The following is a 16,830-nucleotide window of genomic DNA, read 5'->3' on the forward strand; positions in this document are numbered from 1 at the left end:
GCATTTAGCATATTTATGGGAAATGCAGGTATGTGATTAGTACTACTCATGCCCGTGCATTATGCAGGATTAGCAGCATCAGAGGGAAGGGATATGGGAAATGCAGGTATTTGAGTAGTACTACTTATGCCCGTGCATTATGCAGGATTAGCAGCATCAAAGGGAGGGGACAGGGGTAGCATTAATAAAGGGAAGGAGTGTTAATAGTATGTAGCTGCAGTAACTAAAACCACCACGTAAACAACTAAAGTATAAACTACATAGTATCATCAGTATACTAAATATACTCTACAATAAGCTGAGTTACTAACAGTAAGTAATACATTACAATTCTACTTCGTAAAAAAGATATAATATGCTTCCATCTAAACTTTATTCTCTTACATCACACGAGTCTACACCGTACTATATACTGCCATAGACAAACCCAAAATTAAATTATATACTGTATTGCTATAAACCATATACATTGTAATATTGCACTATGTATTATTCTACCAACCCTAATGTATATCACACTGCTGTATATTGACTATACAATTACGATACTATATATTACTTTGTACATTGTATTAAGCATATAAATGTTATACTATTTGTTATTATACACTGTACCATTGACCGTCGTGTGAAAGATAATTGATCAGACAAAACAATTCTCGTTGAAACCTTCTGCAGCCAGGCCACCAAGATTATACGGCTTGCCAAAGATACGTAAAGAAGATACACCTCTTCGTCCCATTGTCTCTACCATCAACTCCCCCACTTACAAACTGGCTCGTTTTTTGTCTGAAATCCTACGGCCTTTCACTGGAAAAACCACCTCTGCGGTACTAAACTCTACTGACCTGATATCGACAATCAAGGGGATTTCCCTGTCCCCAGACGACCTGCTTGTCAGTTTTGATGTGGTTTCCTTATTCACCAAAGTCCCTGTACCTGACACCATCGCAATCATTGAAGACTTGGTTCATCAAAGACTGAACGCTGGGGTACCCCCCCTGGTGAGAGACTGCTTAACCAATACATACTTCACCTGGAATGGAACTTTCTACCAGCAAACTGAGGGCACCCCAATGGGCTCCCCCCTATCTCCGGTTGTAGCCAACGTATTCATGGAGAAATTTGAGACTGACGCCATCCAGACTGCCACTCTACGCCCGACCTTATGGAAGAGGTACGTAGATGACACTTTTGTCATCTGGCCACATGGCCGGCCTGCTCTAGACCAATTTCTCGACCACATCAATTCCATACACCCAGCCATCAGATTCACCATGGAAGTCGAAAAAGATGGCAAGCTACCCTTTTTGGATGTCCTAATTAAAAGGAGACCTGATGGTTCAATGAGCCACTCTGTCTACAGGAAAGCCACCCATACGGATGCTTACCTAAAACCGGATTCCCACCACCATCCATCGCAGAAGAATTCCCTCATCAAGACTCTATACCATAGAGCCCAATGCATATCCGACCAGGAACACATTGCCAGTGAACTCAAACACGTACGCCGAGCTCTTAAGGCTAATGCTTACTCCGACTACACAATCCGCAAAGCCATCACTCCAACCATCAAGAAGGATCCTGTTGAGGAGCCTTTCAAGACCATCACCTTACCCTACATTGCTGGGGTCACAAAAACGATCTCCAAAATCTTGATAAAACACAAGATCCAGGTCCGATTCAACACAGTACATAAAATCCGTGATCTGGTCCCGTCTGTAAAAGATGTGGTTCCAGACATACAGTACCCTGGCGTCTACAAACTAAGTTGCCTCTGTGGTAGCAGTTACATTGGAGAAACCAAACGACATGTCTCGGACCGCATCCGTGAACATAAAGCAGACTTGAAACACGGTAGGACAAACACCTCAGCCGTGGCAGATCACTGTTACAATTCAGTGGGCTCACATGATATTGACTTCTCCAAGACAGAGGTTCTCTGCAAGCCATCTGGCTACCATGAGAGATTCGTTCATGAGGCGATCCACATATACAAACACAGAGATAATTTCAACCGAGAAGATGGATTCTGGCTTAGCAATCATTGGAAGGACGTAATAAACCATTTCGGATCTTAACTGATTGTGTTCACGTTTACGGTGACTTTCAGACCGCGTTCCACTCACTGGCATTGACTGTGTATCTTGTGTTCTCCACAGGGAATGCATTATTTGCTCCGCTGCGGGTCTCCTGCTTCTACGTACTATTAACATTCCCTCCCTTTGTTAATGCTACCCCCTACCCCCTCCCTTTGATGCTGCTAATCCTGCATAATGCATGGGCATAATATGACTTTGAAACCCCCTAGCCCACCTCCTACACATTTCCCATAAATATGCTAAATTCCTCATGATATGCAAATTATTTTGTCAATGCGCTCATCCACCCCTCCAACCCAGCTTAAAAAGACGCTCCAAGCCTGGGGTTGTCATTCAGACTCTGTCTTCTCGACAGACCTGTTCTTCACCTGAGGACTGCTGCTTGCGTTGTGGCCGAAACGTTGTGAGAATTATTTTATTATGTTTTATTTTTATTATTTTATTACTTCCATTCTACGTGACTTTACCGAAAGAACCAAGAAGATGAATCCCTGCAGTCACGAAAGCTTTAAATCGAAATTTATCGATACATTGTTAAGAATCAAATTTACAAGTCAAATTGTCAAATGTGGCTGTATCCAGCACTAATCTTTTGCTGTAGAATATGCTTATGAAGGAAGATCTACGATGTTATGGGAGGAAACAAGGTTGTACTAACCGTGTTAAATGCTCTTTTGCTTCCACGGCCAGACAAGATTGGGTTAATTTAGAGAGATTTAAAAGTGACAGGTTTAAACAATGTTGATGGTTCGATTGCCTCTACTTCCCATAAGTTTCAGTGAGACATTGCCAAAGTTCGCTGTCTGCTGGATAAGGGACGTTAAAGAAAACTGGCATCGCATTCCAGGAATGTATTTTTTGAGCACTGTCATTCGGTATTTATACATTTTTTTAAGTCAGACAGGGGCTCTTTGTGAACACACCCTTTCACGAGAGGAGAAAGAACGTGATTTAACAAAATTACATTTACCAATTAGAAAGGTCACAACGTTGTTATTCTAAAGGGTAAATGACAGCATAGCATATAAAATATTCACGTGGAAATGTCAAGCCCCTTAAGCAGACCGTGTGTGTGACATTCAATCATGTTATATAATGTAATTAACACACAATACCATCCGGGGATATGTTTAATTGAACGAAAACACTGTCTGCGTGGTCCTTGAGACGGGGGCAGACGTGAGTGTCTAATCAGCTGAGCAGCACTCACCCTTAACTTGAACAGACCGTGCCAACTTGTATCCTAAATGATTCAGGCACTGTTGTGCTTATTCATTGAAGTTTCATGCACGCTAATCCGTGACCTGAATGAATCACGTATACATTTTATACACATAGTTTACAAATGTGTATTTTAATTAACCTTATTTCAGGATGAAGATATCTGTTTGCAGATACACATTTCAAACGTTAGTGATTACACCGTTGTTCATGAAGAATCAGACGCATTGGGATTATTGTTAACATCTGATATTTCATTGCACATTTAATGCGCGTTTGTTATAAATGTGTCCAGTGCAAAGCCTCTAGTTGTCACCATTTTACAAAGATCCATTTGAGAATGAAAACATATAAACTGAATATATAAAATTCAAGATGTACACTTTATGAATGTAGTTGTGATTGTTTGTATATTAATAAACTACATTTAGTAACTAATGTATAACTTACATAAAACATTATACTGGTAGGAACCTCCTGGTTACACCAGCCCACAGGGGATTATTGTGTCCGTCCGTCGTGCATCCAAAAATGGGAGGGGTTGGGCTGGGTGGAAAGGGGCGGGTGGAGAGGGAGGGGCTGGGTGGGGAGGGTGGGGAGGGGCTGGGTGGGGCGGGGCTGGGTGGGGCTGGGTGGGGGGTGGGAGGGGTGGGGCTGGGTGGGGAGGGTAGGGGCTGGTCACCTCGTGGTGCCCTTATAAAACTCAACGTTTAACCTACTCACGTCGGCTTTTGCCGGCCCTCACAGTCGGGCATATTTGCGGAATACACCACGCTGCCGTTGACCCTGGGCATTGACCGAGCAACCCAACGTTCCTACCAGCTCCCTTACAGTAGGCATCTTGTAAAGGATTATGCTGACTTAAGTGTTCACCTCAAGCTCTGTAAAAATGTTATGGGCTCCAGAGGCATGCAAACATATCCTGAAGTAGGCCTCATAGTAATACAATCTTCTATTTAAAATAAAGTCAAAAATTGTGTGTGGGTTTGTGGGTTTGTGTGTGGGTTTGTGTGTGGTCGCGCGCTTGGCTCTCCAACGGTGGGGTTTTCCGGCAAACAAAATAGGCAGGTACCACGCCGTAAGCCCCGTCACCTTTAAATAAGTTTAATTAGCGATTTAGTGCGATTTATTGTGCGCTTCCATTTTATGTATTTATTTATGACGTGTGCACGACCATACCAACTCAGCGCCTTTGGTGGGGGGAACGGCCCATGCCAAGTCGCACGCCTTCGGTGGGAGTGAGGGGGACATTTTCTTTCACGTTAAAAATGCTATAAAATACACAACGGTCAGATTTATTCTTCACTGTGTGATGTCCCCCCCACCCCGATGCGTGCAGTTATTACTACAATACAGTCGCTAGATGCTACCACGATAGGCCGTAGATATTACTGCAGAGCGGCCGGGGAGATCGTGGCTGGGGGGGGGGGTCAGGGGTAGCAGCTCAGCCCCAGCCTGCCAAGGTGCCACCTCGGCCGGGTGGACAATCTAGGCGAGGCCGGAGGCTCTAGACGGGACTATGCCTCACCACGCCACTCTGTTAGGTGAGTACTTTGTGCTATACAGTCAATAAATACTGATATAGAGTCAGCATGTACTAATGTAGTGATAGCAGGTACCACCACAGTCGGTATGCACTGTTGTAATCATAGGTACCACCACAGTATGCATTGCTGCAGTGAAAGCAGGTACCACCACAGCATGCACTGATGTAATCATAGCAGGTACCACCACAGCATGCACTGCTGTAATCATAGCAGGTACCACCATAGTCAGTACGCACTGCTGTTAGATTTTTAAGAGTAGTTTTGAAATATTTGTAAGACCCAGGCAATGCCGGGTACTCCCCTCTAGTATTATAAAAATCCTGATACTGCATTGGCAGTAAAGCGCAAAGCCCAAATAAATAAAGCACAACACTGCCTGAACATGAAGCATTTTAAATAACGGGTGAATGTTTGTGCAATGGCCCCTTTTTGAAGTATATCTTTCCTCATATATATTTTTCCATTGTACCATATAGCTATGCATCCTACAGAGAAAAGTGGCACTTAGCACTATCATCGTTCAGTACCCTTGTGACGGCTTGACATGTTATTACGCTATTATAATTGAAAATAAAAACATGCTGGCTACGAATGGATGTTGAACTTCTTTTGCACTGTACGTCGCCAACCGTGCTAATCGGAGGTGCGGGAGGATAACAATCTCGACCAATGTTCTTCACTCATTTTCAGAAGGGAGAAACTTTCGCCGATGAGACATCAGTGTGAGGGCCACCACACATTTGAACCCATTGGGTTTGAGAGCACGACGATATGGGTCTTTTAACATGTTGTGTATTGTCAGGGGCCGCACATCAGGGGCCGCACTAAAGGCCACCAGGGGGCCGCCAGGGGCCCATGGGGCCTTGCAATGAAGAACATTGAACTTAACGGACACCGCTCGGCATTACCTGCAGGATGCTGATGTGACCGGGCGTGGCCATGCCGTTGGTGGCCGCGTTTATCCGTGGGGAAGGCCGCCCCAAAGTGCCTCCCCCGCTGACCACTCCGCCGCCGCCATAGGAATGTCTCGTGGCATCACTGCCGCCACCGCCGCCACTCCGCAGTGCTCGCTCCTCTTCTTCGGCGGCACGAAGCTTCTGCCGGCGGGCTTGGCGCACCTTCTCAGCTGCGATCCGCCCGGGGTTGTTGAGGATTACCTGTTGCGCAAGTACGGGTTGTAAAGTAACAAAAAGTTAAGAAGTGAAAGTGCAACGCCGCAATGTCTCACTCACATCCCCATCCCCACACCTCCGATTAGTGGTGTTAATTGATTAGCACACAAACTCTGGTCATCCTCATGGCAGCGGCTTTTGGCTAATCCATCGAACAAAGACAGTCACTGCATCCAGGGGCGGTTTCTTCATTAGGGCGATTGGGCGACGCACCACCAATGTCATTCAACCACAGAGTCACGCTAGCCGTCACTGTCAGCCTCTGGATATAGTCCAATCAGCGTCATGTCACGTTCTGTGGAGTACCGCCTCTTTTTGGGCGATTTCACTACGGCTGAGAATCGCCCCGAGTGGCCCCATAGACTTACATTCAAAGATGTTTTTTTTCGAACGGGGGCGCTGCAATGCATTCTCTATGGCTTCCGGGAGGGCATGCACTAACGTGCTTACGTCATCATACGTGCTAACGTCATCATACGTAAGCACGTTTCATCCAACAATATAATTTATTGCCACCTAGTGGAATCTTTAATAAAATAAACTTGAGTGGTTTGTTTTAATAGTGAGTATATAAACAAACAAGATGTATTGTAAGAGTCACTTTATTTTTCATTAATATTAAAGAAGTGAAGTTGCCTTTACATGCTTAAGCTGTTAATTTATTCATTGCATGGGTGGACCTTATCCTTATCAATCATCCAGACATTTGCCCCCCCTGAGAGATTTTGCAGGAGCCGCCACTGACTGCATCGCGTGCTTTCGAGTGCGCTTCTGCGGCCGTCTGAAACGCTCTTCTGATATAAGGAAGCCACTGGAGTTGTGCACTTTTAAATCTAGATTGAAAACTAATTTGTTTTGAATAGATTTTTGTGTTTATTTATTGTCCTTCCAATTAGCATGGTGGGCTACGTACGGTGCAAAAAGGTAAAAATACCTATGTACATACGTCCCTGTCCATTCTGGCAGAAATCCTTTTCTAGAGGGTGTGTTGGCTAATTCTTCCACCCTGGTCAGACGTATTTGAAGAGGATTGAATACCCACACTTTACCCTACCACATGCGACCTGCCAATTGACTGCATTGTACCCATTTATACTGCTTGGTGGACAGAGGTGGGGGATTTAAGAAACATGCCCATTATTTATATGCACGCGCCGGGAGAGTGAACGAGTGGTTTGTAAGTCCAGTGCGCCAACCAATAAACCACGGCAGCATCTCTGTCGAAGAATACCCAGCACAAAAGAACAAAGGCTATCTAGCAACGAGAGGATATTATGTCTTCACATTAACTCTCCTCAAGTTGAATTGACTGGGGCCAAGGCACATGTAACCTAAACGATGTTTGTCATTTTGCACAACTCATTATTACAAATGAATGAACAAAATTAATAAACCTATTATCTGGGAGAGTGCATTGCAATAGCAGGAGACATTGGAGACTAGGTAATGGATATATGCGATTTAAGAAAAATAAAATAACGTTGATCTGGGCATTATAAAAATTATTTTGCATGTACAAGTGTTTTTGAATATTTTTAAGGACAGCAGTGGTCAAGCATATATAATTATATTACAAACCTGATGAGCTGGGTTTGATTCCCAAAACTTGGCTAACATAATTGGTGAGTGATATCTGAACCTCGTCTGTGCTCCCGAGGTAAACTCAGCGTTAATGAGTACCTGATGCTATATGTAAATTTCAGCATTGGGAAGACCAAGATACCATGCATGGTGCTGGCCATACCAGTCTCATGCGCCATACTGGCATTATAGATACTTGCTAACAATACTTTGCTCAACAATCTGCGAAGTTATAGGGAGACTTTGCCTTTTGTGTATGGAAGTATATGTCGTCCATCTTCTATCTCTATATAAAGTCAAAAATTGTGTGTGGGTTTGTGTGGTTGCGCGCTTGGCTCTCCAACGGTGGGGTTTATGTAAAAAAATAACAACCAGGTACCACGCCGTAAGCCCCGCGGTCAGCAAGCGCTATTCCTTTTTCACATCAGTCAACTTTAAATTAGTTTAATTAGCGATTTAGTGCGATTTGTGTGCGTTTCCATTTTATTTATTTACTTATGACTCGTGCACGACCATACCAACTCACGCGCCTTTGGTGGGGGGAACGGCCCATGCCAAGTCGCACGCCTTCGGTGGGAGTGAGGGGGACATTTTCTTTCGCGTTAAAAATGCTTTAAAAATACACTAAACGCTCAGGCTAATTATTCACTGTGTGATGTCCCCCCCACCCCGATGCGTGCATTTATTACTACTATACAGTCGCTAAATGATACCACTATTGGCCGTAGATATTACTGCAGAGCGGCCGGGGAGATCGTGGCTGGGGGGGGGGAGGTCAGGGGTAGCAGCCTGCCAAGGTGCCACCTCGGACAGCTGGATAATCTAGGCGAGGCCGGAGGCTCTGCACTGGACTACACCTCATCACGCCACACTGTTAGGTGAGTACTTTGCGCTATACAGTCGATAAATACTGATATAGAGTCAGCATGTACTACTGTAGTGATAGCAGGTACCACCACAGTCGGTATGTACTGCTGTAATTATAGCAGGTACCACCACAGTATGCACTGCTGTAATGATAGAAGGTCCCACCACAGTCAGTACGCACTGCTGTTAGATTTTTAAGAGTAGTTTTTAAATAGTTTTAAGACCCGGGCAACGCCGGGTACTTCCCACTAGCGTATGATAAAATCACAGTGCTGAACAGATCCACATATGTTCAGATTGCAAAATTAATCTGTAAGTTTTGAAATTCCCTTTCTCCCTTTCCAGGCCTAATGACTTGCGCTCAGTGTGCTGCAATGCCCACCACACATCTAGTTTTATGCAGCATAAACCATCACGCGACATCCGATCATCTGCACAGCGGCTTTTGGCTAGCCATCGAACAAACACGGTCATCACATCACGGCCTTTCAGATGCACTTCTAAGGTCATATTAGGAAGCTACTGGATGTTTACGTTTTTAAATCTCGATTGAGGACTCATTTCTTTAGAATTGTTTTTGTGTTCAGTTTGTTGTCCAACACTGCTGATTAGCACGGTTGGCTACATACGGTGGGAACGAAGTTCAATATACATACGTACGTACATACAGAAGCAAAATGCTGCCCGTAATCACACTCGCAGAACAGTTGCTCATGAATTGTGGGGAACCTCTGACACTGTGGCCCTACTCCCAGACCCACCCTAACCTTGCCCACCCTGTACCCATCGTGCACACTGACACCTGGTAGAATGCATGACTTCCGCAGGTTGCCATAAAGAACCTCCATTACTTGCAAAGTAAAAAATAATTTTGATCTTGTACAAAATAGATGGGCAGTGGTGGTGCACGCCTATAAACCAGCACTCCAGAGGTTAGGGTAGGTGGATCACACAAATGTTGCGAAACCCACATGTCTTGGGTGTCGAGGGGGTACCATACCCTGGCTCTCCAGGAGAATGCAGTACAGCATTCTCTGTCCCTGCTGTATGGGAATGAATATTGCCCCCTCGCATGCATGGATTTTCTCTGGGTGCTCTGGTTGTCTACCACATGCAAAGACTCATTACTTGGCTCAAACGATCTTCTTGGTTCTTTCTGTAAAGTCACGTGACTTTACCGAAAGAACCAAGAAAATGAATCCCTGCAGTCACGAAAGCTTTAAATCGAAATTTAAACGATCTTTATATAAAGGACTGTAGAACTTGGGCAAATGTTGTTGGCACCAGCTCACCGCTGGCTGCTGCCTTCTAGCTTGCCTATTTTTCCTCAGAGATTGTCAGATACAACGGTTATGCATGATCCCATATAAAAATAAACGTTACTAATCTTAAAATGTATCACTATCAGGGTAGCATCCCAGAAACCCTTTTATCAATAACATCCCGGTCTCATTTTAAAGGGTCATGTTTATTGCTCGTGTAGTGACATAGAATCGGTCATGTAGCAGCATTGCGCTGGCTGCTGGCAAGGAGGGGGATCTGCAGCGTGCAGCAGCCCTGACTGACAGCAGGACACGTGATAGAGCAGAGAGGGATGTAAGGGAAAGGTTACGTAAGGGACATATCGAGAACCCGCTCGTAGGTTCCAGAAGGGGGGCGTGGCCGGGGCGGAGCCAGGCCACGCTGACAGTATAAAAGGTGCACCAGGAGGGGACCTTGTCGCTGTCATTTGGAGTGGGATCTCGTCGTGCTGCTGAAGATCATCGCCTTCGTCGCTTTCGTCTTCACCTGATATTGTGCTGCTAGATGGTAGTTCAGTCTCGGTTCAGCGCCATCAGTGTCAGACGGCTAGCGTTGTGTATAGGCTAGCAACTTATGTAGAGTTGTGTATAAATGAGAGAGAAGAGTGTGTACCAGCGTAGGGTGTGTATTGTGCAAAGGGTGCTCGATTTAATGAAATAATTGCCTCTAAAAACTTGCGTCTCCCGGTCAGTCATTACACTAGTTTAAGAGTAACCAACATCAATGAACATAATGAATTATTAACTTTCATGTACAGCTATTGAAATATGCAAAGTAACATTTAGGCATCAAGGTATGCATTAGGACTCAGGGAAAAAAATCTAAAAATTAATTTCCAAACGGACGACGTATTTTTTCCTCTAATTTGTTATCCTACTCGTAACATTCATTGCATATGGTTTTTAGCTCACACTGTGCAGATGTAAAACAAAGATGAGAGCCAGCTGGTGGAGTTCTCTTGACATGCCCAATCTGGTCCCTTATAAAATATATTGATGGATTTTGGAAGCAAATATTACTTGATATTATTCACATATTTTTATCTCCATGCCAACATTCATTTTTAATATCATGATTCATAAATTATTTTAATATGGGCAGGGACGCATAACAATGTCACATTAAAGTTTTCTTTCTTTCAAATATTTAATGTGAGAAGCAGAGGCCGCTTGTTTCAGAGGTTTGCGATTCAACGCCAGCAGGCATCCCTGGTTAATATTGCGGGTGCATTAACCATACATACTGTGCCCCGTCTGCTTTGTGGTGGCCGATCGGGATGTCGTGATGCTATTTGAAAAAAAGAGGCCATGTGTTGTAGCATCATGATGAACATTTAATTATATTCCTTCCAAATTGATGTGGAAAACCACATACAGTAATCCCTCGGTTAACTTTTTAAAATTCATTCCACAAAAACTGCAATTAAACGAAATAACTGTTTATTGAATTGACTCATAAGTTGAACAATAAGTAAAAATTACTGAGTCTGCAAGAGAGCTGTTTCCACTGCACAAAATAGAAAACAAAAGCCAGTCGAGGTCTGAACGCCCTGAACGCCCATAAATGGGCTGTAAGCGGAGCTGAGGCATGCCTTAAGGGCTTGGCTCAGCTCCGCTTACGAGCACTTTGATTGGTCTAAATTAGTGCCGCGTGCATATAACATAAACTTACCGTAAGTCAGAACTTTAACGTTAGTCGAAACTATGGGGTCATATGGGAGGCGAAGCGTTAACCGAAAAACCGTTAACCGATGTCACTATTAACCGAGAGACTATTGTAATAATAGCACCTCCTACTGCCAGACTAATGGCCATTTTCAGGGTTGTATTGATTGCACCTTGCGCTGCACAGCGCCACCTGCTACTGGTGGTTCCCCTTGGCGAGACTGCAACAGAATATTGGAATAATGTGAAGTGATTACAAGAAGCGCTTTGAGTTGCTGAGGCCTTTAAGCATCTTACAGACAGATACTAATGCTTTACCTTGATAATTGTCCATAATGTAATCAAGTCAAAATCTATCCGTGCTTAGTTAAGAATTGGACAAGCACTCATCTCTGTACATGACCCTTTGAGGCAGAGGTGGGAATTACACATTCCTGTGCTGTAGACATCTCATTGTTGTGCTTCATGCATGTACGTTGAACTTGTTCGCACTGTACATATCCAACCGAGCTAATCGGGGGTGCCGGGGAAGGACAACAAACTGACCACAAAAAGTAGTTCTAAGGAAAAAACGATATCACTTCTACATCTTCTAAATAACAATTTTATAAAATGAATTAAATTTAATGACCATATACTATAGCCACAAAAAAGTGCATCTTTATTTTATGGAATGGCTTGCCTGTTTGTTTTTTAATTATTAGAAAGACAAACAAAGGCAATATCTCATATACTGCACAGTCAAATCTTGATGACTTGGCATCTCATTGTATTACACATTTTTATTATGCGGGGTACATTGTAATGGCATAACAAGACATTTTTACGCGGCAAAGAGAAAATAATAGATATTTCATGTTAATGCATTTCTATTTCAATTTAGGTTATTTCAGGTCATTAAAAGTAATTAAGGCAATACCATTGCATTTTAAGTTAGCATATTCACTTGTTCTGACATTTCTACAGTGTTATAAAAAGCGATTGTGGCAGCGCATGACTTATGGAACTGGGAAGGTTGTTTCAATAAGAGGCAGTAGTTACCAAAATAGAAATTCTGCAAAGGTCGTGCGGACACATGGCATGTAATACGCCTCACAAGCCTTGGCATGTAATATATACGGTCTTTCACTGCCTCTTTTTTTGAGAGCATAATTCTCAAAGAGATGTAGGACATGTGTGCATTGGCCAAAATATACTTATCTACCACAGCAGTGTAACATCTCTGGGTGCCCAGGCTTGTGTCACCCAATATTTCACCATTCAACATTTGGATAAAAACTGATTTTGGATACTGTATTGTAAAATGTATTGAATCCAACCTGATAAATATACGCAGTTTTTTTTGTCATGCATACATAACAGGCTTGCTGGAGACTGACACAGGGGCGGTTTCTTCATTAGGGCGATTGGGCGACGCACCACCAAAGTGTGAAAGGGACTTTTTCAATCACATTAACAATCTCATTCAACCACAGAGTTACGCTCGCCATTACTGTGCCTCTGGATATAGTCCAATCAGCGTCATGTCACGTTCTGTGGAGTACCGCCTCTTTTTGGGCGATTTCACTCTGGCTGAGAATCGCCCAGAGTGTTCCCATAGACTTACATTTGTAACGGGTTCCGGAGACACTTGTAGAGGTAACTTTTTTATTACAACACAATACTCCAACAGTCCTGATACTCTGTTACAGCCTAGGTACACAGCCTAGGTACACAGCCTAGATACTCTACTCTGGCTACGCTCTGGAACTCGCCCTCACAAGGTCGTAGAGTCGGGAGTTCCAGAGTCCCACCACTCGCTCTCACAACATCCCAGGGTCTTCAGATGGCTGGTCGTGGGTCTTGGGTCTTGAGTTACAACTGGCCCTGATCGTCCAGGGAGCTCCCCTTTTATAACTAGTCCCCAACGAGGGGTGGGGCCGTGTGCGCCCCCAGATCTCCCACAGAGCACACACAGCCCCTCCCTTTGGCGGCGCCAAGGGGATTAAGCGCCTGGGAACCCAACGCCTGACGCCAAGAGGCTTAAGCGTCTGACCCGCCTGAGAACCCACGCCTGGCGCCAAGGGGATTAAGCGCCTGGCCCTCCCAGGGACCCAGAGCCCCCAGCAGCCCCTCCCTTCTTATGTCACTACATTACCCCCCTCTATGTAGCCTCCAGCCGTCCCGGCTGTCAATAATTAGAAAGTTTAAATTAACGAAAGGGAGAGAGAGAAAAAAAATATGTGAGCCTCAACAGGAAAAGAAAAGAGGACAAGAAAGCAACCATAAATACCATAACCAACCTGTACAACTCTACACTATATACAAGCATCAATCAACAAAAAGGTGAAGCAATGACACGTGAACAAACGACCCGCAGCACATCTAGCCCTCCTCGGGATCCGCATATAAAACGGGGAATTAACAACAACAAATATACAGATTCCGACGCGTTGGATGCACAACCACCGCATGGATGGCAGGGTTCCACACCACCCTGCCAGCCTCCCATCCGTCAGGTGGAGAGAAGGCGAAGACCAACATGTCGAGCATCCCTCTACACACACTAATCCGGACGTCTGTCTACGTCCCGGGTCGAGAAGTCGTACTTCAGGGTCGACCCAATGTACTGGGCAAAGAAGTCGCACTTCAGGGCTGCTCCAGTATCTACATTTTTAAATATATATATAAAATTTACATGACACAAACTAAATAAATCTGCCTGTTCCTGCCCAGAAATGGTGGCTGCACGCGCGAACCGAATCTCCAAAAGGCATCCCGTGCTTGCGTCCCAGCAGCCCTCAATGAGGACCACCACCGACATTACATGTCAACCGTTAGCACCCCCCGCCTTTCCAACGTGGCGTCTCCATCTTAAAACCGCGCACGTCGGCCATATCGGGGGGGAATTTCCGTGTTACCACCTCACCGCCTTTCCGACGCGGCGTCACAACCAGTAGCACGCGTCGGCCATATCGGGGGAACTTCAACCCAGTCTCTCTCCAAGACTCGCATCACAGCATATAGCTGTACCGACCGAGCTGAGACCCAATCTCTCTCCAAGACTCGCATCGCAGCATATAGCTGTACCGACCGAGCTGAGACCCAATCTCTCTCCAAGACTCGCATCGCAGCATATAGCTTTACCGACCGAGCTGAGACCCAATCTCTCTCCAAGACTCGCATCGCAGCATATAGCTGTACCGACCGAGCTGAGACCCAATCTCTCTCCAAGACTCGCATAGCAGCATATAGCTGTACCGACCGAGCTGAGACGACCCATCGTTCACTCCCTGCACAACATGCACCCTAATAACTGAGGGATACAGTCCCAACGTAACGGGACAACTACACCTGAACACCACGAATCTCCAGCCCACTGTTTCAACGCGCCTCGGAGTGTTTCAATCTCCGGGCCGTCAGGGCGAGCCTATTGCTCCAGACGCACCACGGAGGGTCTCAACCTCCGGGCCATCAGGTCAAGCCGTCAGCGATTCCATGACGGGACCACACTCTCCGAGCCATGTGAGCCCACAGCCCACTAGACTAGACATGCCACAGAGTGTTTCAATCTCCGGGCTGTCAGGTCAAGCCGTCAGCCATAGCATGACGGGACCACAACTCTCGTGTTAGACACGCAACACCCGCTGGCCCATCCTGGTCAGGATCTGCACCCCAAGATATTTGAGAGCCAGCCTGACAATTCCAAATCCTTGGCAGCATGTCATCATCTCAAGATAAATGCCCCATACAGTCTATACATCGTTAACAATGACAGCACAAGCTATACATTAACAATCACGAACAAAGCTCAATACAAACCATAGATTGTTAACAATCACAAGCAATGTTTCGCACACACATTGACAACACTCACGAGCGAAACTCCACACAGTTTACTCAACAACAGTCACGACTCCCCGACGACAACGAAGAGAATGTCAACAAAAAAATAATTAATCCGGAGCGTGTAAATGTACGAAATGTCAGGGGCCTGGTCTCCCGACCTCCAACCTTTGGCCAGAGCAGCAAAGGCGGCGACCAGCGTGTCGGTCGATGTGCCGGCCCCGGCGCCGGTTACAGTAAGAATGGCGCCCTCACTGTCCGGTCGCAGCGCTGATGACGCGGTATGCTAGGTTGAAGCCAGCTGTCGTCCGGCAGTGAAAGTCGCAGCGCTGATGACGCGGCGTTGCTAGGTTGCAAACAGCTGTCACCCGGCGGTGAGGGAGGCAGCGCTGATGACGCGGCGTCTCCGGGTTGGCCCACGCTGGGCCCGGAAGTGACGTCGCTCCCAGCGGTCATTGCTCCTCCGGTGGAAGTGATGTCATTCCCGGAAGTATCCCTCACATCCGTGGGGGGGATGCCGGTGGCGGGAATGGCGGCGGCGTCCACCATGTTTGTGGTGGCGGCGGCGGCGGGCTCGGGCGAGCGCCGCGCCTCCTCTCTCCCTCCCGCCATCGCCCGCGAGCACCGCATCTCGCCCAGGAGGGAGGCGGTGGCGCAGAGCAGCTCTGCGAGGCGAAGCAGCGCCTCCTCCATACCTGCTCCCGACGCTGGAGAGGGGACGGTCGGCGGAGCAGACAGCTGTTCAGCCGGCGGTGCAGCGTCCCTGTCGGCCGGCGTTGGCCGCCCCATCGCTGCTTGTTCCTCGACATCGCCGTCAGGACTGAAGGTACGTGGCTTACTTCTTGTCTCCATAGCCACTTCTGACGCCAAATGTAACGGTTTCCGGAGACACTTGTAGAGGTAACTTCTTTATTACAACACAACACTCCAACAGTCCTGATACTCTGTTACAGCCTAGGTACACAGCCTAGGTACACAGCCTAGATACTCTACTCTGGCTACGCTCTGGAACTCGCCCTCACAAGGTCGTAGAGTCGGGAGTTCCAGAGTCCCACCACTCGCTCTCACAACATCCCAGGGTCTTCAGATGGCTGGTCGTGGGTCTTGGGTCTTGAGTTACAACTGGCCCTGATCGTCCAGGGAACTCCGCTTTTATAACTAGTCCCCAACGAGGGGTGGGGCCGTGTGCGCCCCCAGATCTCCCACAGAGCACACACAGCCCCCCCCTTTGGCGGCGCCAAGGGTATTAAGCGCCTGGGAACCCAACGCCTGATGCCAAGAGGCTTAAGCGTCTGACCCGCCTGAGAACCCACGCCTGGCGCCAAGGGGATTAAGCGCCTGGCCCTCCCAGGGACCCAGAGCCCCCAGCTGCCCCTCCCTTCTTATGTCACTACACATTCAAAGATGTTTTTTTTCGAACGGCAGGCGCTGCAATGCATTCTCTATGGCTGCCGGAAGGGCTCGCACTAACGTGCTTACGTCATCATACGTAAGCACGTTTCAGTCAACAGTATTATTTGTCGTCACCTAGTGGAATCTTTAATTTACT

The 16,830-nt window shown here is 46.3% G+C and overlaps 1 protein-coding gene across 4 annotated transcripts in view; it reads right to left on the bottom strand.

Annotated features, from left to right (window-relative positions):
- GLRB (glycine receptor beta) overlaps window positions 1-16,830 on the bottom strand; it is a 227,905-nt gene that overhangs the window by 25,389 nt on the left and 185,686 nt on the right. For all 4 annotated transcript variants that reach the window (XM_078862959.1, XM_078862958.1, XM_078862962.1 and 1 more), the window contains one exon: window positions 5,779-6,027. In XM_078862959.1, the coding sequence (XP_078719085.1) occupies window positions 5,779-6,027 (249 nt within the window). The remainder of the gene's footprint in view (window positions 1-5,778; window positions 6,028-16,830) is intronic.

This window comes from Lampetra fluviatilis, chromosome 15 (genome assembly GCF_964198595.1).
Source record: "Lampetra fluviatilis chromosome 15, kcLamFluv1.1, whole genome shotgun sequence".
NCBI lineage: Eukaryota > Metazoa > Chordata > Hyperoartia > Petromyzontiformes > Petromyzontidae > Lampetra > Lampetra fluviatilis.